We start from the raw sequence: 26,962 nt of genomic DNA, 5'->3' as shown, positions 1-26,962 counted from the left end.
GGTAACCAAGCCAAAAGTTTTATTTGAACTAAAAGCATAAATAACATATAATCATGCATTTGAGCAACTGCATTTCTGTTGCTACGTAGTATTTTGTGGACAAAGTCATTCTAAGGTGAAGATCTATTAAATGTATGGCACTTTCTGTGTAGTTGTATTAGTAATTAATGTTGATTTCACTGGCAGAAAAACCATAGTTTTAACTCACCTTTTGAGTTGGTTGGCTTCCAGCCTGTGATGTTTTTAGTGCAAGTTTTTACCCTAGAATGACTTCACTGTGCATGTAGGCAGCTTGTTTTTCAGCTGAACTTTAACAGTCTCTGTGTACATAGGAAAAATAGCAGGTGCTATTGCTATCTGTAACTGCAAGAAAGTATGTCTATGTTTAGGGTACAAGTTAGCACCCAAATAAAATCTATTTCTTTGCAGTTGTAAAATTCAGATACTTTCTTTGAAACTTAACTTGGGCATGCCACATCTTGTATTTGCGGCCTTCATTGGTACTGTATCCTTCAAACACTTTACAGGTCAGAAAATTTTTAAAAGGTCTCTAAGAAGTTCTGACGCATTCAGTGAGACCAGTTCAGTCAGCCACTGTGATGACCTGGAGAAGATGGATCAGAGACCCCCAACTCTATCCCCTGGCCAAGAGCAAGGACCTTTGGAGACAGAAAGAACAGCGGAGCAGAAGGAGGTGGCACAGCCAACAAAGACAGACATTGAGGACATTCAAAGTGACAAATCACCACATGACACAAAGCTAGAGGAACAAGAAAGTCAAAGATAAAATCCAGACTGGATTTCAGACTTTGCAGAGGAAGCCCATGCCCTGGGAGGCAGGGTATTAATGATGCGTTTAAAATGTGAACAGTGCCACACACTAGTACAGTAATAACTACTGTAACTTATTAACTGGGATTTTGCACAAGTATAAACTTCCCCCCATGGGACAGAGATTTGTCTTACCATACACTTGTTACAGTTGCTTTAATCCTCTACATGTCAGTGTCACCAAAGTACTCGTGAATTTTATTAACTGCTCATAAACATTTGTAAAAACAATTGGCAGTTATCCTTCCTGTAGGAAACTAAGCATGATAATCGTTGCTAACTATCCAATCAGCCATACACAAGATTAAGAATACAGCTGCACCCAATAATTGTAAAATGATCTTATTTTATGTTAATACACTTTAAAAAGAAATCAACTGCCAATTGTTCACCTTTTTAATATTTAAAATTCCATTTAGCCTCTCCTGCAAAACATCTACTGAAGTCACACTAGCTCTGTTTTGCTGCTTTTTTTTACCTTATAACGCACATTGCCAAACAGTTGTGGTGCGGTGAGCATTAGGGATGGATGCCTGTGTATATAGGAGTCACTGAATAGTACTTTGCCATCAGCCATTTTTTCCTGCTGTTGTATGACTTGACCCATTCAGCTAAGGCCCTAGGCACAGTGGGGACTAAGTTAATGAGTTTTAAGCCTTTTAGAAGGAAATAGTGCCTCTGCATGCCTAAACGGCTTCTTGCTTCTGCCACTGGAAAGAATCACCAAGACACCATTATTTTCCTTTGCACGCCATTTATAAACCAAATATTATTGAACACGCTTATGTAGTGTAACTGGAGTTCTTTCTGTTGTGTATTTTTAAAGATAGTTGTAGTAAAGCTTGAAAAACCAATACATTTGTGATGGTTTCAATACTTATTTTTTGAGTAACAGTAACTTACCTATGGTAGGAATTGTACAGACTCAAACAAATTATATAGGTTATTTACACTACACACAACTTCATAGTGTCTAGGACTACTTAATGCACAAGCAAAGCTTTGGATAAATCAAAAGCTAAGGGGCAGAAGTCTCCCCCGCCCCCAAATTATCTTAATCACGTTGCTGCAAATTTTCAGAGCCTCTTGCGGAAAGGCGATCTCTGGAAAAGCTTGCTTTCCCCAGGGTATCTGATTTGAGGAAAACCATCCCATTGCTAAAGAACTGGATACAAGTACTGTAGTTTGTTCATGTTTTTTGTTTGGGTGTTTTTCCTCCCCCCCTAAAAGGTATACATTAACACCATAATGGCTGTAGCAAGACTTACTTTGATAATCTGAAAAATGTGGGGCTTTTAAATTGTACTGTCAGCTGATTAGACTTTCAGCTTCTAGATCCCGTGGGGCTGGGATGCCATGAACAAGGTTAATTTGCTGTTGGGGTAATTTATGTAAATCAGAGTGCAATTTTTCTAAAGTGCAAAAACAATTACGTTGACTAGTCTTCCTTATTGGTTTCTTTGGTGCAATGAAGTATGTTAATAAGAGTAATTTGTTAGGGATTAATTTTTAATGTTTTTATATTTGGAAGTGTTAAACCAGTAGTTTTGTTGGAATGAGCTTCATTCTTTAGATACGATCTGAATGTTTCAATAAAGATTCTTCAAATTACTACTCTTGAATTAAGTTATTGTTGAAAGATACTTCCCTACGTTTCAGTAACCTTTAAGTGTGTGCAACTTACTTACTTTCATTTTGTATGGAAAATCATTTTCTGAAGTACACATCAGTGTAATGAGTTCCCTTCTCAGTCTCTCAGCACTGCTGCCTCTATCTGTGCCGATCAAATTGCTGTACTGGAGCAATAACATAAAGCCAAATTCTTACTTCAAAGTAGCAGTGACTCCTACGTAAGTAATGCAGAAAAAGTAAGTTATTTCTGTTGAAATATTTTATTTTGAAAAGCACAGGAACAATAGTATTTGTGACCAGCAATACAATTTTTGCAAGACTATACTTCCCTAAAGCAGTTGTGGTGTTTGGTTCCAGTTTAGATCTTGTCAGAATAAACCTGTTCCCACAACCCTTCTTCATTTTTTTTGTAGATGCGAGGTTTCCTGTCAGGAAACAGGGAGCGAGATGGAAATGGATGTTCTTTTAAAAATGTTAATGTAGATCTAATGTGGGAAACAAAGTGGGGTGGCTCAGCCAGGGGTGATGTGGAAAGATTCTGAAAAACAAGATGGTAGCAAGAGCTGCTTGACATTCAGAATACAAAGTTCTCCATTATTCTGCCTTTTAATAAGATTATTTCCCACCATCCCCAGCAGTACACTGGGAAAAGTTTTGACAGCCCATACCCCTCTCTCTACTCAGCTAGAAGGAAAAAAAAAAAAAAAGTCAGTTTCAGGTACCTGTAAAATCTGTTCATCATCTTGTTCCAACCAGAAATCCACATGTGGGAAAGGCCTCCAGAAATAAGGCCCAATATGCAGTTGTTCCATCTTTGCATCGTAAATGTTAGTCAGCTGTAACGACACAGGGAGCCCTACGAGCTAGACAATGCTCACACAGATGAAAGAGAGAGCAAATTCACTTAAGCTGCAGCTTCTGTCTTATACCGAGTGCCAGCTCAGCCCCACTTCGCTCCTGTTGCATTAAGATTAACCAATTATTCCGACAAACAAGACATTAAACTGTAACAACAAACCTAGAACTGAAAGATACTGCTGGGAGCATGCCCGTGACCTGAATCTCTTTACATAAGTTATCCTGCTGAAAACTGTAGGGCTCGTCATGACATCACGTGAAAGAGCTGTACTGCCAAGACAGGCTTACCCTGGCAGTTGAAAGCTCAGAAGTGGTTTGATCTCCACCGTTACCCTTCGCCTCTGCTCTTCCATCTTTCTCAGTTGTTTTGTTACTGAGAGAACGCTACCGAAGTATTTTTTCCTCAAACTTTTGACGTTTCATTGCCCCTAACTGGTCTCCCCTCCCAGCAAAAACACCCTTTCTCCCCTGTGGTTTTTACTCACTGTTGCTCCTGTTAAAACATGGGCTGAACGCAAATCCTCGTCTGGCCCTTTTTCTGGAAAGGTTGCAGGGAAAATCTCTGCTGTTTTAACATTCACAGCTGGTAGGAAATAGAGTTTAAATACAGAAACAATTAATTCTTACAAAACGCTTGTTTAAAATGGCCATGTCCCCAACACCACTATGTTGCAGGAACTTTAGAACCCCTCAAATACTATTCTTGTATTTCTCAGTAACACAGACCCCTTAGAGACTGTGATAGCGTATTTCTACTTATTTTGCTTTGGCAGCATTTCAATATTCCAGAAGAACATTCTCAGAGATACTTAAACTAATTAGAAAAAACACAGAATGAACAATGAAAAGAAGGTTGAATTCTAACCCCAAAGGTTAGTACAGTAGCTTGATACTGACAACATCACAAATACATTTAAATGAAAAAAATCTGCTTGCATTTATACACAGCCACTTCCATGTCTGCATCTACCTCACTGGGAACCAGAAAAAAACTTCTGTTTCTACCTACGCCTCCAACAGCAGCACTTAACCTTTAGGACGGGCTTCACCTAGTCATTAAAAGCAGCCCATTTACATTGGAATCTGAAAAGCAATCCAGTTACAAAAAAATAATTGAATTCTCATTTAACTCACCTATCCCATAAATGATTGGAAAGTGAATATCCTTTTCTTCTCTGTCATTTAGTTCTGTAAGAAAAAAAAAAGTCAAACTCTTAGGGCTTTGGATTTTTTTCTGAGCAGCATTCGTTTAGTTGTGTGTTATCAGAGAAGAACAGATCTGATGTTGCATAAAGATAGAAAAAACCCAAGGAAGCCTAAAAGAAACATGGAAAAGAAGATACAGGTCAATAACAACACGCCTGGGGCCTGGAGTAGAACTCCTTATCTCCTAACAGGATGGCCAGCTCCAGCCGACTGTCACTCCACTTTCTGCATGGGCAATTTACAGGAAAAAAAAACACAATGCAAAACTACCATGATGCCAAGTTTCAAAGATGTAAGTCACCAACAGCGTTGAAATGCAAGGATGATGGAAATATGACCCGAATGTGATACAAAGGAAAAGGGAATGACTTCCTCCTTTATGTGACATCACACACTATGAACTAACTGAATGAGTTTATGAATTCGTTCACACCTGCAGGGAGGCAGGTCTAACAACCCGGCAGGTCAAAGGTCTGTAGGTGCCTTTCTCAATTGCCTCTTAAGATATCCATAGACACACAGCCTCTTTCCACAGGACGGAGGCGGCAAATAACCTGGTAATGATCACGGGGGGTTCTACTATCAACCAGTTGCACTTCAGCAGCACTCAAGGAGAGAATCCACGCTGCACTGGCTATTTGTCGTCACCACACACACTACCAGCAACAAAACTAAAATTACAAATCATTACGGAGGACTTGTGCTGTTCTTTCTTACGGGACAGATAAAAAAAGCCACGTGTGAAAAGACCCCTGCACTTCGATTTCAGTAGCTAAAGATACTTCAAAAGCCAAGGAAACATCTTCTTACCTGTTACGCAGAAAGTCACTAAATGAACATCATCTGGTTGGAGATCGAATGCTCCTACAGCAACAACGATAGCAGCAATGTATAAGACTGACTGGTGGCAAAGCAGGTGCTGTATATAGACGAGGGGGCATTATCAGTGCTGCGCACTGCAGAATAGATGGGCAGATACCTAACGCACTGTTCCTAGATAAGGCAACAGAGCAAAGAGTGTTTTGCAGATTTGCTTCAAACTAACTCACAAAATTAAAGCCACAGCTACTAAACATACGGTAATTTACACAGAGTAGCCATTTGTAATAGCAAAAACATGCTAAAAAAGTGTTGTGCCATTTACTCCTTTTGCTGACACTGGTTTAGCGCTGGCATCACATCAGCTTTGCTTTAGATCACTATACATTTAACAGCTTGTATTTAAATGTATTTTCCTAAAATGTTACACATATAGTGAGCAAACCCCGTCTTTCATTAGCTGTATTCTAACTATGCTTTTCACCATCCCACACACCAGAAAAAAAAACCTTCTCTTTTTTTGAAGTTCTAATAGCAATACAATGTTATTGTTTCAAATTGTAACTTGATACACGAAAATCAGAAAGTTGAAAAAAATAAATTAACCAAAATACTTCATTCTGTACAGAACTCTCATATGACATACAACACAGCTAACAGGAATCACTGGGTGCGATGGCCACGAGGGTGCATCCCAGGGCCTTTGCTGGTTCCGTTTTCCTTTTTATCCCCCTGGGCCACCTCCCTCCAATCCTGACATCTGCCCCCGTCCCTGTTCCAGTGGGGCCGAGGCCCCTCCACGCTCCGAAAGCGCTTGGCACAAGTCAGAGCACTTACAGGTAACCGGGTACTTTACGTTTCCAATTTGTGTGTAAAGCACCGCAATCACTTCTCTGAACTATAGATTTTATGAACAACATAACATCTTTCATCAGACAATTCCAAACAGTAACTAAATTTTACCTCATCACATTAAGGTACGAGATGAATAACTAATGAAGTCACCCACATGTATAGATTTAGACAGTGAGAACACCTGACCAAGATCACGTAGCATATCGGCAGCAGAGCCAGGAATCGAGCCCAGCTGAACTGCGCTCCAATTCTACACGCTGGAATGTAAGCCAGGAAGAAATGACAAGTATAGGCCCTCCATCCCACACACTGGCCATACGCGAGCCTCAGAAGTCCAAGCCCTCTGCACACCAAGTTCTCAGGTAGAGAAAACACCCTTCAAAAGGAATCCAGATTTCTTTCTGCGAAATGACAGGGGGCTCAGCTTACAAACAAACTTTACCCAAATCCAGTCAGAACTATTTTTTTTTGGACATGAGAGTGGAAAAAACGTGAACTTACTAAGAAGCTGATTAGTAAGTTTTTGTGATAACTGCCTATCATCATTGAAACCTCCAACTAGGTGCACTTCCAGCCTAACAGAGATGGAATAACAGGAAACAGCAATTAAAAAGACATCCCAAAGTGAATAGCTTTACAAAATAATCCCCAGCCCAGACTGCAAAGCAATCATTAGAGAAGCCTCACTTGTTACAGCCACATGCGCCAAGTTGGTTTGCACTACATAGCAAGCTATGGTAATTCCATTCTGAACACTTGAGGGATCATCCAGGAAATAGCACAAATTAAAAACTTTTACATGCATGCAATTCTATCTAACCCAGTGGTATCTCTGATAGTCAGCACTTCTGTTTGGACTGAACTTAGTAACCACCTTTCAGTTCCCAAGAAAGGGTTAATTAAACATGAAGATTTTTGCTCCCGTGACCTCCTCACAACTATCCTGGACCATACAGCAGGGTTCTTCTCTGAGAAGTGTCTATGTAAAGACAAGTCCTGACAAATCATTAGTTTTTAGAGGCGGTATCTTCTAAGTTCATTGAGTTTTCGTTCTTATCAAACTACAGGGGCAAAAAAACCCACATCTAGAATTTGTTTGCTAAATTCTGTTTCAGAGCTTTTTTCCCCCACAGTTCCACCCCCCCTTTTTTTTTTTTTTTTAAAATGTGGGACTTAGAAAAATCCCAGATGGATTCTCAGATCCCAAAAGAACTTACAAGACCAACAGTCTGGAAGGAAAAATAGAAAATAAAGCCAAAACCAGTTGTTTGGAAAATTTTGTACATCTGAAACAAAAGTTAACTGGGAAACAGTAAACACAAAATCTCACAATGGCATTTTACAGAGACACTATTCAGAACAGAACCATGCTTTAAACCACTGCTAAAAATACCCTCAAAACCATCATCAAGGAAATAATTTTCACTTTACCTGTGGTTCCTGGTCAAGCGATATTTCCTGCACAATTACCTTGTCTGAACCCCGTATAATCACATAAAAATTCCCCACCTTACAAACTGCAATAACCTTTGTGAAAAACAGTACACAAGAAATAAAAGAGCAGAGCTGACCTTCCATATCCTGTGGTGTTAGAGAAAGATTTTACTGAACTCATGATGAGTGACACCTCAGCTTCTGTGTCGGATCCATCGCAGTGTGTCAAGCAGGTAGCTCCACTGCCTGAGGAAGACGAGAAGACAGTTAACGACACTGTTGGAGACTGTTATGCAACTGTAATTGAAATCAATAACAGTTTACACAACCATAGTAGTGTAAGAGCTGCGTCCAGCACCTTCTCACTTTCTGCTGTCCTGAGGAAGTGAGAAGGTGCTGGACGCAGCTCAGAAGGTATGGGCTGACTGAATGAGGCGTTAGCCTCTTCATGCGCCCCACTGTAAGATCACCAGAACTCACGTGAAGGGTACACGTGCCCCTTGACCAGGACCAGGCAACGCCTCTAATGTCAGAAATCCAGGCACGTAGCAAGGATCTTTCGACAAATTCTACCTCTGTTATTACTAAACCCTGCAGGCCCAAACTGCTGAACACAGCCAAGGACTGCAACTGCCATGACCCACTGGCCAGGAGAGCAGATCAAGTTTAGGATCTGCTCACTGAGCAACCAGAACATGGAACCTCCAACACTAAACACGCCAACTCTTTAAACAAGTCATTCAGTTAATATGTCACGTGACTTTTTGAGATTCAAGTTTATATAAACGTAATTGCAGTTTATTTTATTAATGCAGCATAAACCAATACTAATTCATTACTTCAGAGTCACAGGTTTTGTTCTTAACATCCTTTAAAGATACCTGTGTGGCGGAGCACAACTATGTGGCAGGTAGTTGCATCATCTGATCCAAGAATGGAAACAGAACCTATTTTAAAGGAGAGAAACATCGTAAGAACTCCGCTCTCACAATCACTGCTTCAGTAGAAGAAAAAATGTTTGTGTTCGTACATACCATCTTTAGGGGTAGTCACCGCAAATTCTCTCTGCTGGACGTATAGAAGACCTTTGGGTTCCACAATCTGAGCAGGCTGGCTTCTTAGAAGTTTTGCCTTTTCCTAAAGATAAATGATAACAGAGACTACAGTGGCTGAATTCTCAGGTGTATCCATTACTTGATAGAAACATCACCTCTGAAAAGCAAAGGGAGCCAGGTCAGAGAGAAACATTCTTATTTTGTATTATGGAGTATTCTGAATTTTGAGAATTTTTCGCTTTCCTGCCACTGATCTAGTTAATTGTTACATCCCATCGTTCTAGAAACACACAAAACCCTTTTCCTCCCTGCTTTATAGATGATAAAATGGAGATACAACAAAAAGCAAATTGTTCTTGGACTTGGCCAAGATTACATTAGACAATACCAGAGCTGATCTTGGAAGTGTAATCAGGGCAGGAAACTTTTGAAATGTAAAAGTTTCAGTCTTCTACTGCCACAATCCAGCATATTTATTTTGTACTTATCAAAATATCACTATTTATCAGCTTGCTTAGTGCATGGAAAACCCAGATTCCTGGGCTCTGCCTACCGCAGTGCTCTGCCACAGACCTGCTGGGTAGGCAGCGAATTTCCATACTGGGGCTCAAAAAACACTTCACGGTTTTATCAAATTGGCACTGGTTTTCTGCAAAAACTCAGTTTCTATGAAGAAGCATTTTCTGATGAAAAACACCTTCCCAACCAGCTCTGCTCAGCAGCTCCTGGCTCACAGTCCGCCGTTAGGGCTACAACATGTATATACTGCAAGTGAGGCTAATACCTTTCTCAAAAGTTACTATTTTGGCTTTTATCACCAGTTCCTGTTCATTCCGCACAGAAAGGGGCAGCCCGGCCCGGCCCGGCCGACGCACCCACCGCGCCGCGCCGCGCCGCGCCGCCCCCAGCCAGCCGCTCTTCGCCTCGGGGCATTTACCACCGGCCCCCCAGGGCCGCCCGTCTGACTCATGTCAGCCAACCCGCGTCTTGCCGTTGTCACCGCGCGGGGAACCGGCGGCGCAGAGCCCGGGCCGCCCCAGGCCGGGCCGCCTCAGCCCGGGCCGCCTCAGCGGGCGCCGCCTTCGGCCCGGGTCCGCCCCGCTCCGCCGCCCGTTCCGCCCGGCCGAGGCGGCGGCTCTTCCCGCGGACACCCCCGCCCCGCGGCCCTGCCGCTCCTCCGCACGGCGCCGCCGGGCAGGGCGGGCCCTACCAGCGGATCCCACCACCGGGCCCCTTCGCGCCACCGCCTCCTCACCTCGAGGTGCGGGTAGGCGCGGATCACGTCCCCCGTGGGCCGGGCCAGGTCGATCCGCTCACCGTTAATCAGCAGCGGCATCTCGGGGAGCGCCCAGGCCCGGGGCGCCAGGCGGCGGCTCCGCGCTTCCCCCTGAGGGCCGCGCCGGGCCGGGCGGGGCGTCGCCGCGCGGGGCGCTGGGAAACGGCGGCGGCGGGGGAGGGCTCGGCCGAGGCGGGGTCCGCGCGGGGCGGGCGGCCGCGGCGGTGTCCGGGCTCGGGCCCTGCCCGCCCCCGCAGCGGTCGCCGCCTGAAGCGCGGTCAGAGGCAGGCACTGACCGAAGAGGTGCCCGGTCGCCTCACCGCCTAACGACTTCAACACGTTAACGTTGCATAAATCCCGCCTCCTGCGACTGCGAGACCATCCGTAAGTTATTAGAAGTAGTCGTTTTGGAAGTAACAATGATCAAGTCGCAAATTTACAAATAAACCCGCGCCACTATCCTCCCCCAGCAGCCGCAAACCTAAATTTTCAGGCAATCCCAAAGACGACAGTTTTTCCTTAAAGACCAGGGATTTTTCCTCCAGTTGTGTGTGCACGAACAGTAGGAAAAAGGGTGGCGGTAGCAGCAGTTCCATTCACTCTGCAGGGAGAGAGGACAGCCAGGGCACCAGGGGCTGTTTGGGCAGAAAGCAACCCCTCTACCCCAGCTCTACCTTCCCAATCCAATTTTCACAAAAGTAAAGTTATAGCAGATACCTTCTTCAGAAGACACATTGTATTTCTCAGGTAAGGCAAAATTTCCAGCTGGGAATCGGCATTCCTCTCAATACTATTAGGATTTACAGAACAAAGTCTCTTTGGCAAAAGGCCAGCACCAGCCAGCTCGCCTGCCTGCAGCTGCACTACGCAAAGCGGGTCTATCATGGAAGAGATTACAGAAACACTCTGCAGTTCCTAACTGGATTTTGATTAAGCAAGTCCTGTAGACTGTTAACCATGCAACTTCAGTACAGACACTTCAATGTCTGCACATTTTTGAAGTTACGCTTCCCATCACTTACGTCTGTCTTTTTTTGCTTTTGATGAGACACGGAAGTTCCTGAATCACGTACCTGGTATTACAACGTAGAAAGTTTTACACAGCCTCATTTTGTAACAAGTGACTGACTGTGCTGCTGAAGACCTAACAGTGAAAGAACAAAAAAAGGCAGCTTTCGAAGGATGTTTTCCTTGCTGTTGATCTGAGCAGGGTTCTTCCACGCCAGGAGAGAATGCAATTATTTCAGATGGAAATCTGTTGTTTATTACTAAGGACTGACAGTAAAAAGGACTAAAAGTGAAAACAAAAACTAAGTCTCAATTTATGCAATGATGAACAGATCCACTGATGCATTTTGCAGTATCATCCCCAAAACTCATTTTTGCAGTCTGTCAGAACAAACATCCTAACTTTGAGAAGCTAGGCTACACAGAGAGATCCTTAATTACATAGAGATGTGTTTTTTCAAAGGTGTAAGAATTGCACTGTTTGCATCAACCTTTATTGGCTCTGAATAAAAATGTTGTCTTGAAAGCCTCCAAGTTCAGATTCTAAAGAAGGGGAATTAGAGTTTAGTCCCAAATACATAAAATTTTCAACTAAATGTTACACAAATAATATTTATTTTTTCCACTGTTCATATTCTTACTCAAATCTAAAAGCCAGCGATCATGAAAAGACGACAAGAACTCTACGCAGAGAAACTCTACACTGACACATGGACAACACAAGGACACCAGTGACACTATCACTTCCTTTCTATAAGGGAAGATTTTTTTTTTGTATTTTCAGCATTCACATATAAATTTCAAATCCTGAAAATAAATACCTGTCTCAGAGTGCTTCACAAGCACGCCAAAGAAAACTATCTACAAATCATACATTCAGCTACTCCGTCATTTTCAACACTTCCAACAATTGTCACTTTTACAAGTCTGAACTTTCACAGCTGGGAAAGTTGTGTGTTAGCTACATATTTAAGGAGCAATAATGCTTATCATCCGAATACACTTTCCACTGTCACGTGGCTCTACCAAATACTGTTCTACAGACAGGAAAAGCTTAAGAAATGTCTGCAAAAGAATCACTGCCAGACTCAATTCATGGCTTCCCTATCGTGGGATCACACCATTACTTTGAAACCAACTGAAAACCCGTCACCAGAGTACAGTTTGAATACTGACAGTGGAATTCTGGTCCCCACACAAATCAGTAGGAAGAAAGACCAGAATTTCACCCTTGATATATAAAACCTTGTAGAGAAATATTAGTAAACAAAAGTTTTTAAGAGTCAGGAAAAACTATAAAAAAATCCTTGTAAGTCATAAAAACCATTTCAATGTGAAATTTGTAAAATATCACCCTATTTATTCTCTAGGCTTTTCTAGCAACATATGACTTTATCATAACATATCTGTAGAAATCTGATGATTAAGAAACAGTAATTTTTCTTAAATGTAGTTACTTAAACATTTGCCAGTTTGGAAAGTTGAGCTAACGTCTCTTTACAGAGCAAAAAATTGCACACAATTTTCAACCTTTTCACTTCTGATTCTCCATGTCATTGAGGGTATGGCACATAACAGTCTGGAGGGGAGCCAATGCTGCTCACTGGGCTCCGGGTATTTGACTCATAAGAATTTGGAGCAATTCCAACCACACCATCATTTTGAGGGGTTTCTCCTTTCAAAAAGTCATCATCTTCATCTTCAGAAGTACCCTGCATAAATTAAAAGGATCAGTGAGAGCAGAAAGGTACTCCAGGTCTCTATTAAGATTTGGCAGAAGTAATGAACACTGAGACCAAAACAGGTATTTCTAAAATAAATTCTGAAATGTTGCAATAATCAAATCTGCTAATCAAAATGCTATAGGAAAGTTTACAAAGTTACCAGTTAACAAAGCTACAACACCGTAAAGTATTTTTATGTGTTATCACAGGAAGGAAAGAAAAACACAACGTTTGAAGAACTCAAACAAAAATCTGACATAGGATAGACATTCTGCAAGAAGCTTTAGAAGGAGGTAATTCAGGACTTGGGTTGTACTACAATTGTCATGACTAGTTGGAATGGTAAGAGAATTAGATGTACCCTCATCATGAAATACAGGAACTAAATCATATCTACAAAGTGGATTTCCCAGTGACATCAGCACGTCTATATTCTGAGAGCGTTCACAAGCATTCACAGTGGTCCTGTGCTGCCAAACTAACTCCTCTGCGGAAGAGGGGAAAAGTGTTCTCAAAGCAAGGATGGATTAATCCCTAAATCTTCCTAATTTCAATCACAATTTTCCATAAACACTTAGTGTACTCATATCTACTAAAAAAAAAATCAATCCTGCAATAGAAGCAGCTGATAGAGATTTGGCAAAAGCTGAACTGCATTTGATCAGAAAAGATTACCCTTTTAATGGGTTTCTTCAGATTCTCAAGATCGTCAGCACTCAGCTCTTCCCAAAACTGATAAAAAGGATCAATAGTCTTCTTTGATCTGAAAGAGGAATTAAAACGCAGTAGGAGTTAATGTATTCAGTAGAAGTCATATGTATTTCATTTTAATAATACAATATAAAATGCTTGGCATTTTGATAGCCCTCTGCAAGGTTTTACAAACTATTCAATTAATCCCTATATAATCCTCAATCAATCCCATGAAGAAATAACTCCATTTTGCTGATAGATGTAAATTCCAATTGTTTGCTTGAGGAGTTCTGATAGTCAGGTCTCCTAATTCCTAGCTGGGTATTTTTAACAACTACACTATGCTCGCAAATAAGCATAATTTTCTTCCCAACTTTTAGAAGATAGTATTATATGGCTGCTTTTAATAATTTCTACTTATAAGAAAGATCTCCCTTCTGTAAAGACACATTTTTTTAAGAGACAAAAAAAGCCAGAATGTTGCCTTCTAACATTAAAAATAAAAAGTGATTAAAGCATCATAGTGCTAGACATTTTGAAAAGCTGCAAATAATCCACTATTCATTAAAAAAGCAAGGTATTTTAAATAAGCCGAAGTCTCCAATCAAGAAGCAATACACTCAAGGTGCAAAAAAAACCCAAAACAAAACAAAGCTCAAAACCATCACAGCTTCAACAAAATATGTATTAGGCTAACATTATGATATTTTAGAGACAGCTTAAAACAAGGAAAGCCAAAAGAAAAGTCACCAAACATATTAAGTAGACCTTCCAAGAAACTGGGTCCTGTTCCTTCTTCACCGCTATATGTCACAGTGGGGGTAAATTTCAATTCAAACCTTTGACAATCTCTGGTTAAAATATGCAACATGAAAAGTACTTAATATCAGTGAAGGAAGTGAACTGTAGAAACACTGATGGTTTCTTACAGTTTTTGATTCGTTATTTTCTACAAGGCAGAAATGAGTTGATTATTTTTAAACTATACCTTTTGAGCATGTAGGGGTCAAAGGGGAAAAAACTGTCAAGTGGGTTAGTGCATGTCTGCACAAGGTCACCCCCAGTGCCACTCCGAACAACTGGTATGAACTGCCTATTGTTCCTCTCAATAATTGTGTAGCAGAACACCAACTGGTACTTCCTTTAAAAAGGAAAGAAAGAAAAGATAAGCATTTCTAGCACACAGAAAGCAAAAATTTCAGGTGGTATTAAAATACAAAGTTATTTTTTAACAAAACCACTTCTATCTTCCATTTTCCAACTGATATTAGGACTTTTCAAGACAGTCACAAGGTAAGGAGTGATAATAATCTTCCTCTGCACTCCTATGAACTTCACTCCAAGTAGAATCATATTGGCTCCAACACAAAGCAATCAGTTTCATGGCACTGTAGGATTTCACTGAAACTGAACCAGAAATAAACCTATCCCCCCTAGAATGTGGGCAATGTTATATGCGTTCTCTTGGATAATACTCAATACTGTGCCTAACAAAATCCACATTCTAAATACTTGTTTTTAGGCGCACACACACACACACACTCATCAAGCTGAAATTGAAATAAATGAGTAGGTACCTGGTAATGGCAGCAAACAAGTTCACAACCGAGGGTATACAAATCTTCAGAGGGTTTAGCTGGCACATGACAATGCGCTCAAAATTTAAACTCTGCAGATATGACAGACCTTCAAAATAAGAACAATTGACAAATATAGGTTATATATTATATAAGCTTAACTTAGTTTCTAAGAATTTCCAGTCTGACCAGCCTGCACTCCGCACAACACCACAGAAGCACATCCTAGGGTGCTCTCTTACAGTAGAGATCTAGCCCACAGCTTGTTCAGCAGAAAATCTACTCTAAATAATGGTAACCTGCCACAGCCGAGGGATCCTTCTAATACAGACACTACACTTACACACCCATTACAGGAACTGACAGAGGGAGGCACAGAGTCATCAAGAAAGATTATTAATTGAAGCCCACACTAGTTTTATACAGCCGGAATTCAAACATGCTCAGTAAGTGGGGCCAGAAATCAACGTTGAGGAATTATCTGCATTGATTTCAACAATGGTGAAAAACAAGATTATTTAGCTTGGTAGCCCAACAGATGTACAAGCCATCTCATTTTATTTAGAGCACAACAACATAAACTTGCCATCAGAAACTTGACTGAATTGACCATTACAAAACACATCAACAGTAAAACTCGCAAATGAATCCCAATACAGTTCAAACCTAGTATACTCACCTTTCCTTAAGTTGCCATCCAAAAGCTGCTTATGACGGAAAATAAGCGTATAGAACACCGCCTGACATGTAGAATAAAATGGCCCGTGGAGAGCTACATCACAGTAAGCATTAGCCCCTGTATCCTGATTATCAATGTATTTATGCATCCAGTTAACCAGAAGATCCAGGCATGCTTTTACTGTACTGTAATGAAGGAAAAAGAACAAGTGTAAAAATAGCACCTGAAATGGTGTAGAAAAGATATTAAACAAGTATTCAAGGATCTCAGTGGTTATAAAAACATCAGTAAGAAAATCTCATTGTTAAAAGGAGATTCTGTTATGAGCTTTCTCCTTCATCTCAGCATCAAATGAATCAATGTATCAGCACTGAAAATCCGAATCAGTGAAACCACAAGATGCTAGAAGAGATGAATCCATGAAACGTGTGAAACGCACAGTAAACAATTAGAATCCTGGGCTACACGTAGCACAGAGAGACATGCCTCCAATGTCCAATAAGTAATTCCAGTATCAAATTAAGTTCAACATTAAAGTCACCGAGGCCACCCTGAAAGGCATAAACATACAGAATGTGTACATACAAAAGAAGACATTTTCACCCATCTGCCAAAGTATTTTAATCCATCTGTATCAAAATACTTGAACACTTGACTTCCCTGTCTCAGAGTCTACATAAAATGCCTAACATAGGGCACTAAAAATATCTGCTTCTGAACATCAGATATACCAGGCACCCATGACTCCACCTGAAGTCACCATAACCTACCCGTGCTCAGCATTTCTTGGCAAGTGAAGCCTTAAATAGCAAGTCATGAATCCCAGCAATCATTAGTCTGCATCCTGTAAATGCAAAACTTTCCTGGAAACTTCAAGACAATACTGAAACAGTACTGTAGAAAGGACAAGCAAGACTATTGATACAGGCTTACTGGCAAAGCAGTGGGAATAGAAGACCAACACTGTGTGTGCATTCTGTGAATTCTGTACTTAACCTCAGCAATCATCATAAATTGTTTGGTTCTGCTCATATATCAAAACAACTTACACAACTGGAATGAATTTAGCTCTTGCCAAGAAGCTGCCAATATAACTCCCAGCAGTCTGCCTGATCACTGAAGGATTGTTTGGATCATGCAGCTTTTTCCAAAGATGGTCTAAAAATGCCTCAGCCAACCCCTGGAAACAAGATACATAAAAATCATGAGTTGTTATGCTGACAGCACTGTTTAAGTAACAGATTCTTAATACTCAATTCCCACAATTTCCATAACCAAACCATAAAAAAAATTCTACCTATAACTGTAGTAAATAACTATTCCTACACATGATGGAAAAGCACTCTTTTCTGTGTCTTTTTCTATACTTAGTTGTAAAAAGTACACGGAGCCGGAAGTCTAGGAAAAAGTCAGGAATAGATATACGAGAAGTGTTTAAAAACAAGAGTGGTAAGAAGGTAAACATGAAGTGACTGTTCACTGTCTCTTGTAGCAGAAGAGGTCAGGGACGTCCAATGAAAATAGCAGAAAGCCGAATTTAGAGAAACAAAACTGATTCACCTTAAATGCCTGTATTGTGGAACTTTTTGCCACAGAAGTTCATGATGCCAAAAGTATCAGTACAAAAAGCATAATATCATGAGATATTTTCTCCTTTGATTTGTCCATCATGGACTGTTACTGTGAAAGAACTTCACTTTGGCCCAGGAAGTTACTGGACTCCTGCTGGAAGCTGAAAGGGTATTCTAGCAAAGCACCATAACATGCTTGCCCCATTCTGATATTCTTTCCAACGCATCCACTATTCACCACTGTCAGAAACAGGCCATTAGCTTAACTGGATCTTTAGCTACTCTTATGCAAAAAGTACGCATGTTCTTATTTTTATACAGTAAGAGAAAGAACAATAGTTTGCTTGAGATGGGAAAATGAGGGGGGAAACAAACAGCAGACACAAATTTCAAACTGAAGAGCTAACACAGACAATATCTTTAAGATAGTTTTGGGATGCTGAAGAAACTTGCTGGAGCACTGTGTCTCAGGTTCAAGAGTCCAACTGATTCTTTTAAAAGAGGTCCGTTAACCAAGTTCCTTCACACTAGCTTAGATTCTGTTTGCAGTTTACGAACAACATGGGAAGAGCAATCGCATAAAGAAAAACTTGAAGAAAGGAATAACAGAGAAGGAAAAGAAAGCAAAGATACTAATGAATCCTGATATACTATCTTCAGATTAGAATTACAGCAGAAAACAATTATTTTTTGTAAAAAAAGCCACAACAAGGATGCAGAAATGACAGAAGACTCTGCATTTTAAAAACAGCTTCTACTTACCAATTTAAAGCTACAGATGTAAAACATGAAATACTGTACGTGACATGAAGCATGGGTTGGTAAAATGAGCTTGTCAAAAACAGAAACCAGATCCCGATACAAATCTTTTGTGTTGTTGATATCAAGCTTGCCTACACAACAAAAAAACAGAAAAAAATAAGCCGTTTCATTTTTTTCTCCTGCCCTCATGCTGCAAAAGTGGCATTTATATCTTTCCAAACCAGTAAGAAATATGTAAAGAAATACTGTCAAGCTGACTTCTAGGCTTATCTGACATCTAAAAAATATCTGACATCTAAAAAGTAAGACCTTCCAGGACTTCAGTTCTACTGCTTTTTACATTGGTGTATATGGACAATATCTGTGTGCGCGCGCACATGTGTATAAAACTGGCAGACATGCAAACTTTGCAATAATGTGTTAATTCAGAAGAGCCAGAAGAAAACAGTAAGAAATAAGTTACCTGACTTATGTAAAGAAGATACAGCAAAATGGTTTCTAAATATTCTGTTTTAAATATATAAATTTAAGAAATTCAAACCCTTAATAAATTCCAGTGTAAGATATTTCTTTCAGGTTTTTTCCTATAACACAAAGCCTTGCTGTAGCAATTCCAATTGAGTGACATGGCTGGTTGTTTTAATCTACTTCCAGTCCTTGTGATGTTGAAAGGATCCATAATTCTAATACTCAAAGCAATACAATAGAGCAAAAGATAAAACACTGTGGTTGATCAGAAAGTATTTCTAATTCCCTAAGTTTTGTAGCACAATGAAAAAACAAAACTCTATTTACCCTTATACCCTGTAATGTCATAGTTTGGATACAGTGTCATATTTATATAATCAAAATGTCTTCAACTAAAGACTAGACTTTTAAAGTCATAAATATACATTTGCATCCTCTGCCAGTAACATTGGGCAGAAGCAGGAATGTGGCCTACAGCCTGCTGATGGCAGAATTCTGCCGCTGAAGGGTGAAGGCTCTATCTTGCAGCAGCAGAAAGCAAGAACTCCTCATATGTTTTTCTTACTTGTTAGCAAAACACAAATTTGGTTATAGTTCAAGTGTTCTTACCATCCACGTGGCAAACATCTTTAATATAGGAAAACAGGATGGTCATCAAAATATCAAGGCGCTCTGCAAGTGGATGGGCCATTCTCTCACTACTGGAAGAGACAACTTTGTTTCCTTTCCTTTCTTCATCTTCCTCCTGGTAGATAAAATGGCAGTCATGTAGCTTTTATACACACGTCATCATAAAGACAGCAATTACAGGAAAAGTGAAACAGAATTCCTCTTTAGTGATATGCTAAAGTTTTGTCTTTTGTTTTGAAAAAGCAGTATCTAATTACACAGCTTAGTGTAAGCAAACTTTTGTCAACTAAGCCAACTATTATGAATTCTTTAATTAGCTTTATGTATACCTGCTTGTGTTTTTACATAATGAAATTGATTCACTGCATGTACGCTGGGTATTTACATGAATAAAGTCAACACCTGGAGAACACATTAATCATTTGTCAGCTGTTCAGGTTTCAAGAGCAGTGCAGTTAACGACAAAGCAATAATGTACTCCTACATTGTCTTAGTTCAGAGCCACCTCAAAGGTGAAAATTTTACTCAAAAAACTTTTAGTAGAACAAGATAACCAACCATGTCAAAAAGTCCCTCCTCTCTAGATTTTTCCTCATTATCAGAGTTATTAGCAGTTTCTTCAGCGTCTTCAATATCTTGTTGTGGAGTACTGACCTACAGTTGCAAACCAGAAATTAAGTTTTACAAGACCATGACAATAATATGAAACCTTTTTTATTATTTATATAAGAAATGACAACACAAGTGATTTCTAGACTAGATTTTGTCCTTGACTAAATAAACATTTTAAAAGGGAATGATATGTATGTAATACACAAACACACACTCCAAACTGCCTGAAACTTTACCTCCAGAATATAAGCTTTCCCCAGACTGTTACATGCTGAGGTTCTCCAAAATAAAAAGCCTTGATCATTTACAGTGCTACTCCCCCTGTCTTTTTTAAGACTGTAAACCTTTTTACTTCAAAGGGATGATAAAACAGATCAATCACACAAAGCGAAGCACATTCTCTACACATCAGCACTGATCACCATGAAACAGTTATATTGATTCTGGCATCGAGATTACATGCAGGGTGTAACAGTAAACAACACACAGTTACCCTCAGGTGTGGGAACATCTTAAGACTGGGAACGGAGTGTAAATTTGGTTGGTTTTATACTCATGATCATGAGCACTACTGCAACATATTTTTTGTTGAGCTTAACACTGAAGCATATTTAATTTCCTACTCTGTGTATTTAACACCAAGCTTCCTTAGAAGATGATACAGAACAAACTTACATCCAACTTTAACAGCTTTTCAATAATAAGCTCCAGAATTTGAAGCCTCAGAGTTGGAAGGTACACCGTAACTCGTAGCAGGTTATGAACATAACATTCCTATAACACAAAATTAATTGATAGCGATAATAATGTTAACAGATAGTCTAATTTCTGCCACGGATTTTTAGAAAACAAGTTTCTTAATTAGTTACCTAAAGAGCCAGAAATAGGTTTAAACAGAGTATATTCAATCTAGAATAAGTTAATGTATAAGCCAAATATCAACTTTCAACTCTTAAGCTGTGTTATCATTAACTTCTTAATCTACTATTTCCATGCCAATTTTTCCAACTATCTCTAGACAGAATGAGTATAAATATTCTGTAAGAGAAGTTATTCATTTCCATAGGAGTTTATGTCTAAACTTTCTCTAGGAAAATTAAACCAACAAGCATATTCCTCACTACATCTACAACTAGGTCCAGTAGAACTGTTTAAAGTGAGACTAAATACATCTTTATTTCAGGTTATTACAATATACTGACAATTCTAAATTCCACAGGTGACTCTCCTCAGTGTCATTCTGATTATAATTCAAACAGGTTAACAGACAAGGGTGCATGTACCCACCCATGTATACACACATATGAACAAAAGACAACGCTGCAACTTTCATATAGCAAAACTGCCAAGTCAATATATAAAATTAGGTAAAGTGCCACATTTAAATACACCATAGTCTCTTTGTGAATATGCATTATAACACAACCTTTAATTACATGAGCACATATGATTTTTCCACAGGCCATCTGGCTCACTCAGTACATAAAGTGGATAGAGCTAGTTTAATGAGAACGTATAAATTGGAAGTATTTAAAAACAATGCATGGACCATATTTTTATTACACTTATTCGAAACTTGCCCTGAAAACACAGTTATGAATTTCTTCACGACTTCCTCCTCACTGAGCTGCTAAATAAATAAAAAAATAAATAAAAATTCTCCTAACACCATGTAAGAGCTTTTATACCCCTCATTTTACAGATAGGGACCCAACGTTATTTGGATTAAAAAAAAGAAAATCAAAAAACTAGCAAGAAGAACAACTTTGGGGGTTCTTCACTGCTTGATAAGTTCAAGCTCCAATTGAACTTGGCTGGTGGAGCAGGACTCTGCCTTTCTGTAAAATAAAGTGCCAACATACCAAGTTGGAACAAGTAGATACAAAGATCACACAAGAGCTGTAACCTATCAAAAGTTTCCAGCTTGTTTTTCACCACACAAGCACTATACCAAAGATGTAATAAAACCACTTAACACCCTACACTACGAGCAACTTGAATTTCACCTATAACGTCCATTGCTTTCTGTCCGCTTATCAAATCCCCTGTTCTTCTGATAAATACTTTCCAGTTTTGACAACAAATGAGACAGGTATCCTACCGTCTCTTTACTATACAACCCTGAGATTCATAGTCAAAGAGGTCCATCTTGTGCATTGATTAAGAAAGCAACCCTGTGGAAAAGATATGCAGTTATGTCATTAAAGACTAGCATAATGCTTATGCACAAGGAACTTAAGTATGCTTGGACAACCTTATACTAAACAGACACACCCATATATATATACATAAATAAAATAAAAAGAATCTTAAACAATACACTCAAAAATCTGCATTCAACGCCACCAAATCAGTTGTCATACTGTAGAGTATATTTATACATTAAAAAACAAGTGAACAAATACTCAAAAATATTCACAGCTCTTACCAGAGTCCTTTCTGATTTATTAATGAAAGGAAAGTTTTCCACAAGTATCGGCATGAGAAATTGTGGTGTCCTACAATTTAAAAAAAAAAAACACAACAAAAAACCACCACAACCAAACAAAAACAAACAAACCAAAAGTTATATGTTATTACGAGAGCAAATATTGAAGCTCCAGCGCTCTAAAGACAGACTGGAATAAGCTTATTTCACAGTAATTTTATTTTAAGGTAAGTAATTAATTGTATAAAATCTGTTTTTGCAAGGATCACAAAACAGATAATAAGTGGCAAACTTTCACTGTGGACTTGTTAGAAGCCACTTCAAATACGTTGCTATAAACACAACTTTCCTTATTTCCATTAATAGGATTTTCAGCTGCTGATGCCTATGGAAATTTCATAATGATGGGACACAGCATTCCACCAGTTAGTGAGTATTAGGAAAAATCATGCAATGAAACTAAGTATTATACTTCCAATTAAGAGATAAAAACAAAACACAATTCATCAGTTCACAAGCTTTAAATCTGCAAGGAAAGGGCATACAAAACCAAGGGATTATATACTTACGAAGGAACATATCTTGCAACAGTTTGCAATGCTCTATGGCATGTATTAAAGTTTTCAGAAAGGTCTAGAGAAAGAAAAAAGTACTATTATACATTTGGTTACAGAAAACTAAATCAGGAACAAGCAAAACCAGTTCATATCAACTAAACATTTTAAAGATTCCCAAGGAAATTGCATTTGCCAAAATGTTGGGGTTTTTTTGTTTTGTTTTAAAGTTGAACTGCCTTATTACCAAAATGAGCATGAAAAACAATTCCAAATAAAATTCAAGGCATCACAATCAGTAATCTCTGAATGCGCTGCCAGCCCCAAGGCCAGGTATTGTTGTTATACGCTCTCATATTGAACACTAAACTTGGAATCCAAAATTTATCCCACAATACACAAATATTTAGAAGATATGTTAAATTCAAGTCTGTAGATAAAGTCTATCTAAAGATTATGCCTCATTCTCACAAGAGTCAAACAAACAGGTAATTAGGCTTCTATAACAGGCTTTTTTTTAATCCAAACAGTGTCACAAGAGAACAGCAGAAGAGTAGCTGGGTCATCACAAGCAGAACTGAAATTTATTCCAGCATTCAAGATAAGAAAACATTAAATTATTGAAAGACATTTACCTATCTGTTTGCTTTATCAATAAAGATACTAATTATGTGGCATTTTTGTTATAAATATCAATTGTATTTGAGCTTACCACAGGCAGATAACAAAAAAAGAATCCCCCAAACTACGTAGTTTTATTGAGGTAAATAAAATGGAAAACAAACAACTCCTAACTTTTCTTTGGCTTTGAAACAATCTAGGGCTAGGAATGTTTTCCTATGCATTCAGTCTTATTCCTACAAATACTGCACCAATAGGAATATTTTGAAAGTAACAAAGAGTGGGTCACCACACCACTGATGCGAGTACAAAAAAATCTTTGACTTGGGAATTTAAGGATGTACTGTTTCTTAATGTTTTACATTAACTCAGCTGAATTAATTTTGTAAAAAAGGACCAACATGCACTGTATACTTCTTTAGTAAAGGTATTACAGCAGCATATATAAGCCATGCTTCCTTTATACTCACTTTCATCATCATCATCAGAATCTGAAATATCCACATCATCTTCTCTGATGGTTACTCGAGCTAGCAAAAAGTGAGATTATTATACCAAAATTGTACAAATCTTACTGGTAACAGTTTCAATGCCAAATCAAACACACTGGACAACACTCTTTATCAGGACTACAGCATCAAAATTATCCACATGACTTTCCAAAATAAGCAGAAGCTCATCAAAAAGACTGTTTCATTCACAAAACCAGGGGGTTCTTGAGACCATCTGACATAATCCTCACAGCAGCTTTTGGTTTTTAGTAATAACAAAATTACACAGTTTAACCCTTTCCAAGACATCTTCATAAATGGGGTCTGTATTAGCCATTAGAATATGCCTTCTAAAATCTAGGTACAGAAAACCATCTGTATCACAACTCAATAATTCAAGTTAAGAAAATAACTTGGGAAAAAACCCAACGCAATAATTAATTGTGTCATGCATTATATTTATACATATATTTATAAAACACATATATATTTATACGTTTTGATAAGCAAATGAAGAAAATTAAGAGAAAAGTAACTTACGGGGAACAAACTGCGATACAATCATCCGGAGGCACGGCCTAAGATGGACAGTTTGTGCTGACACTAGATTGCCAAGAAAACCCAGATATTCTTCCACTACCTCTCGGCTTCTTCTCAACCATGGCAGCTTCTGAAAGTAAGCAAAGACCAAGATGTCAAAGAAAGATGTTTTGAGAACTAAACTCTTAATCTTCCCATATAACAAACAGATATTTACCAGCAAAATGCTGACCAGTTGTTCAAGCTCTTTGGTCAAATATGCAACAGAAGCTCGAAATTCATGCAGCCAATTAATGATCTGGGCATCCTTAAAATAAGCAGAAAAAATAGTTAACTATTCCAATAAACAGTACTACCTATTACTAGAAAATAACAAAATCCTTAAAATAAAAAGTCAAACATTAAGATTGTAAATAGAAATTATTTTCACATTAACATGCAAGGAATTTCTTTAAGTTTGTGTCCTCACCAATGAAAGTTCTTGAATGCAAGAACAAATGCACACCAACTCCTAAACCAACAGCCTGCCTGGAAGGCTTAAGTTACTGACAGAGCAAGGCATGCAAACCTCACCCACACAGAACATATTTAAAAGAAATGGCATTCAATCTTAATTTCTTTTCTTTTTGCTCTAGTTTAAGCAGAAGGGACATTGAAGTCTTGAAATAAGAGAGATACTGAAACAGTAGCAAACCTACACAGAAAATTTTACACTGATTTTGCCTGTACACTCCAAAAGGCCTGCCAAAACCAAAGTATTTTACAAAATGTCCTCTTTAAAAAGAAAAGGAACTCATTACACTTCCTGCAGCATTATTCTCACACCTTTGTCATTTAATTAAAAGGGAAAAAAGAAAAAAAAGAAAAAAAAAGGAAAAAGAAACACAGCAAATGTGGTGGGTACTCACAGCTATACAGAAGAGCTGTGAAACAATACTTCTGGGTATAACTACTAAATGCATATGTATCTTACTGCTTAATTAAACAAGTTTTTAGTGAGAACAGGAGAAGGTAAAAATTCATGCAACTGTGAAAGTCAGAAACCATGGTTTGATCTACAGAAGTAATCTGATCATCTTTCACGGTCACTGACGCTTATCTGGAAGAAAGACAGACCCCATCACAAAGCAAAAAGTTTCTTACTCTAGAGCAAAGAATCTGTAAGCATGAGATATCATTTATCAAGTTTCTGCATATAAGATATATACGTGTATAAACAGACAATTGCTTTTTTTTTCATTTAGAGTTTTAATTCCAATAGTTTCGACAAAGCAAAAAGCTGTTAAATGCAGCTAAATGTTTAAAGCAAAGGATTTGGGTAAGCAGCAGAATGACTTGTCTGATGATTACACTCAGACAGCCAAACTTTAAATCACCAGACGCTTTACTACCAAGACTCTTACCTTTATGTCTGGATCTGACAGCTGATGCTTTAACAACTCAAAATCTGTGGTCTCACCCTAGCAGGGAAAGAAAAATAAGTAAATAACACTCATGTTTTTTCCAGCAAAAAATCATCAACGTATCTGAACCACCTAATATTTTTTAACAGTAACGTGAAGAACACAACTAAGTGAGAAAGCTCAAGGAAGGCTGAAGCAGCAGTAACAGAACGCCGTCCCTGAAAGACAACTGAAGCCACTGGGCGATTTTTAGCTGCTCTCCACGTAGCTGTGATCGCTCTGCACCCTTTGGCACAAGCCAGGCTTCACAGGACGTCACTCGGGTTGACTCACAGGGGAAATTTTTTCACTCGCACAGCAATACCGCCTGGCACAAGCCCACAGCACCCAGCGCCTTCAGGTTTTTTTCCCAAGCCTTCAGACACGGTCTTGTGTAAGACGGAACGAGCCTTCACACTGAAATCACGCCCCAGGAACCAGGCACCGGCAGCGCACGCAGCCTGGAAAAAGAGGAGCCACCCCAGGAGAGCCGCGACGGCCGGCGGAGCGGAGCCGCAGTCACCTTTTCGTACTTCAGCAAGATATCCGTCAGAGTCCCCCCGAACCGCACCGTCTTCCTGGGCGGGGAGCTGATGAACTCGTCCCCTCCCAGCATGGTCACGGCCCCGCGCCTGAGGGAAGGCGAAGCCGCGTGAGCACCCGCGGGCCTCATGCCGACCGACCGCCCTCAGGAGCCCGGCCCGCCCGGGCGGCCCCACCGGCCGACGCGCCCCTCTCCTCAGCGGACGGCCAGGAGTCGCCCCCCGCCCAAGCTCCGGGAGCGGGGCGCCCCGACCACCCGCAGCCCCCCCGGCGGCCCCGCCGCTATTCCGCCTTGCCTTGCGGTGGCGGCAGCGCGCGCCCCGCTAGCGGGGCAGGCGTCGCCGCGCGTCGCGCCCCTCGCGCGCTGGCGGCCCGCGCCGCCACATGCCGCACCCGGGCGGAAAGAGCGCTCGCCCCGCCGGAAACGGGGAGTGCTCCTCCCCTCGCACCATAGAGAGGCGCGGCTGGAAGGGCCGCAGCTGCTCTGTCCCTGCCGTCGGTGGTGTGGGCGGACCGGGGAAGCAGGGCACGGCGCTTTCCTCCTCGGTACGTGGCGGGGTGAAGCCGGGTGTCGAAGGGCAGCATCGGTAAGCGCGCAAGCCAACGTCAGCGTCGGAGTTTAACACATCCTGGGGAAGCAGAATTCCAGGTTT

General features: G+C 39.9%; 3 protein-coding genes across 12 annotated transcripts in view; 1 reads left to right on the top strand and 2 right to left on the bottom strand.

Moving 5' to 3' along the window:
* Window positions 1-2,442, top strand: part of PDXDC1 (pyridoxal dependent decarboxylase domain containing 1) — a 35,058-nt gene extending 32,616 nt beyond the window's left edge. For all 3 annotated transcript variants that reach the window (XM_075165048.1, XM_075165050.1, XM_075165049.1), the window contains exon 23: window positions 528-2,442. In XM_075165048.1, the coding sequence (XP_075021149.1) occupies window positions 528-787 (260 nt within the window). In that variant the 3' untranslated portion in view covers window positions 788-2,442. The remainder of the gene's footprint in view (window positions 1-527) is intronic.
* A 262-nt stretch (window positions 2,443-2,704) lies between these two features.
* On the bottom strand, window positions 2,705-10,123 carry NTAN1 (N-terminal asparagine amidase). Of its 6 annotated transcripts, none has more exons than XM_075165057.1 (10): window positions 9,946-10,123; window positions 8,670-8,772; window positions 8,517-8,582; window positions 7,773-7,881; window positions 6,703-6,776; window positions 5,338-5,391; window positions 4,456-4,509; window positions 3,807-3,904; window positions 3,186-3,299; window positions 2,705-3,026 (listed from the first exon to the last, which is right to left on the bottom strand). In XM_075165057.1, exons 1-10 carry the CDS (start codon window positions 10,024-10,026, stop codon window positions 2,976-2,978), a joined length of 804 nt encoding a protein of 267 aa, XP_075021158.1. In that variant the 5' UTR covers window positions 10,027-10,123; the 3' UTR covers window positions 2,705-2,975. The 6 variants fall into 6 exon arrangements, with proteins under 6 accessions (XP_075021158.1, XP_075021157.1, XP_075021160.1 ...); XM_075165056.1 differs by having other exon boundaries at window positions 2,705-3,001; XM_075165059.1 differs by having other exon boundaries at window positions 2,705-3,001; window positions 10,008-10,115.
* Window positions 10,124-11,570: 1,447 nt separating this feature from the next.
* Window positions 11,571-26,754, bottom strand: RRN3 (RNA polymerase I transcription factor RRN3). 3 transcript variants are annotated; one of them, XM_075165053.1, is made up of 18 exons: window positions 26,606-26,754; window positions 26,290-26,398; window positions 25,728-25,784; window positions 24,542-24,631; window positions 24,325-24,454; window positions 23,764-23,823; window positions 22,688-22,751; window positions 22,119-22,188; window positions 20,366-20,464; window positions 19,637-19,732; window positions 19,058-19,193; window positions 17,981-18,111; window positions 16,697-16,827; window positions 15,648-15,832; window positions 14,969-15,077; window positions 14,380-14,532; window positions 13,374-13,461; window positions 11,571-12,686 (listed from the first exon to the last, which is right to left on the bottom strand). In XM_075165053.1, exons 2-18 carry the CDS (start codon window positions 26,380-26,382, stop codon window positions 12,528-12,530), a joined length of 1,851 nt encoding a protein of 616 aa, XP_075021154.1. In that variant the 5' UTR covers window positions 26,383-26,398; window positions 26,606-26,754; the 3' UTR covers window positions 11,571-12,527. The 3 variants fall into 3 exon arrangements, with proteins under 3 accessions (XP_075021154.1, XP_075021155.1, XP_075021153.1); XM_075165054.1 differs by lacking the exon at window positions 26,606-26,754 and adding an exon at window positions 14,160-14,242 and having other exon boundaries at window positions 26,290-26,552; XM_075165052.1 differs by lacking the exon at window positions 26,606-26,754 and having other exon boundaries at window positions 26,290-26,545.
* Between the last annotated feature and the right edge of the window lie 208 nt (window positions 26,755-26,962).

The sequence above is a fragment of the Calonectris borealis genome, chromosome 16, assembly GCF_964195595.1.
Source record: "Calonectris borealis chromosome 16, bCalBor7.hap1.2, whole genome shotgun sequence".
Classification (NCBI taxonomy): domain Eukaryota; kingdom Metazoa; phylum Chordata; class Aves; order Procellariiformes; family Procellariidae; genus Calonectris; species Calonectris borealis.
Note: the sequence above shows the minus strand (reverse complement) of the source record. Positions and strands in the feature narration are given on the sequence as shown.

Bases quoted from the DNA above. Each gene is read 5' to 3' on its own strand.
- RRN3 (XM_075165052.1), bottom strand. From the start codon at position 26,439: ATGAGGCCCGCGGGTGCTCACGCGGCTTCGCCTTCCCTCAGGCGCGGG. The intron at 24,632-25,727 runs GTAAGAGTCTTG...GCTTATTTTAAG, and splicing joins TGTCAGATCCAGACATAAAG to GATGCCCAGATCATTAATTG. The intron at 19,733-20,365 runs GTAAGTTTGTTC...TTGCAACTGTAG, and splicing joins AAAAGCTGTTAAAGTTGGAT to GTCAGTACTCCACAACAAGA.
- NTAN1 (XM_075165056.1), bottom strand. From the start codon at position 10,026: ATGCCGCTGCTGATTAACGGTGAGCGGATCGACCTGGCCCGGCCCACG. The intron at 6,777-7,772 runs GTCAGCTCTGCT...CATCTCTGTTAG, and splicing joins AACACCACAGGATATGGAAG to GCTGGAAGTGCACCTAGTTG. The intron at 3,300-3,806 runs GTGAGTAAAAAC...GTGTCGTTACAG, and splicing joins ATGTTTTAACAGGAGCAACA to CTGACTAACATTTACGATGC.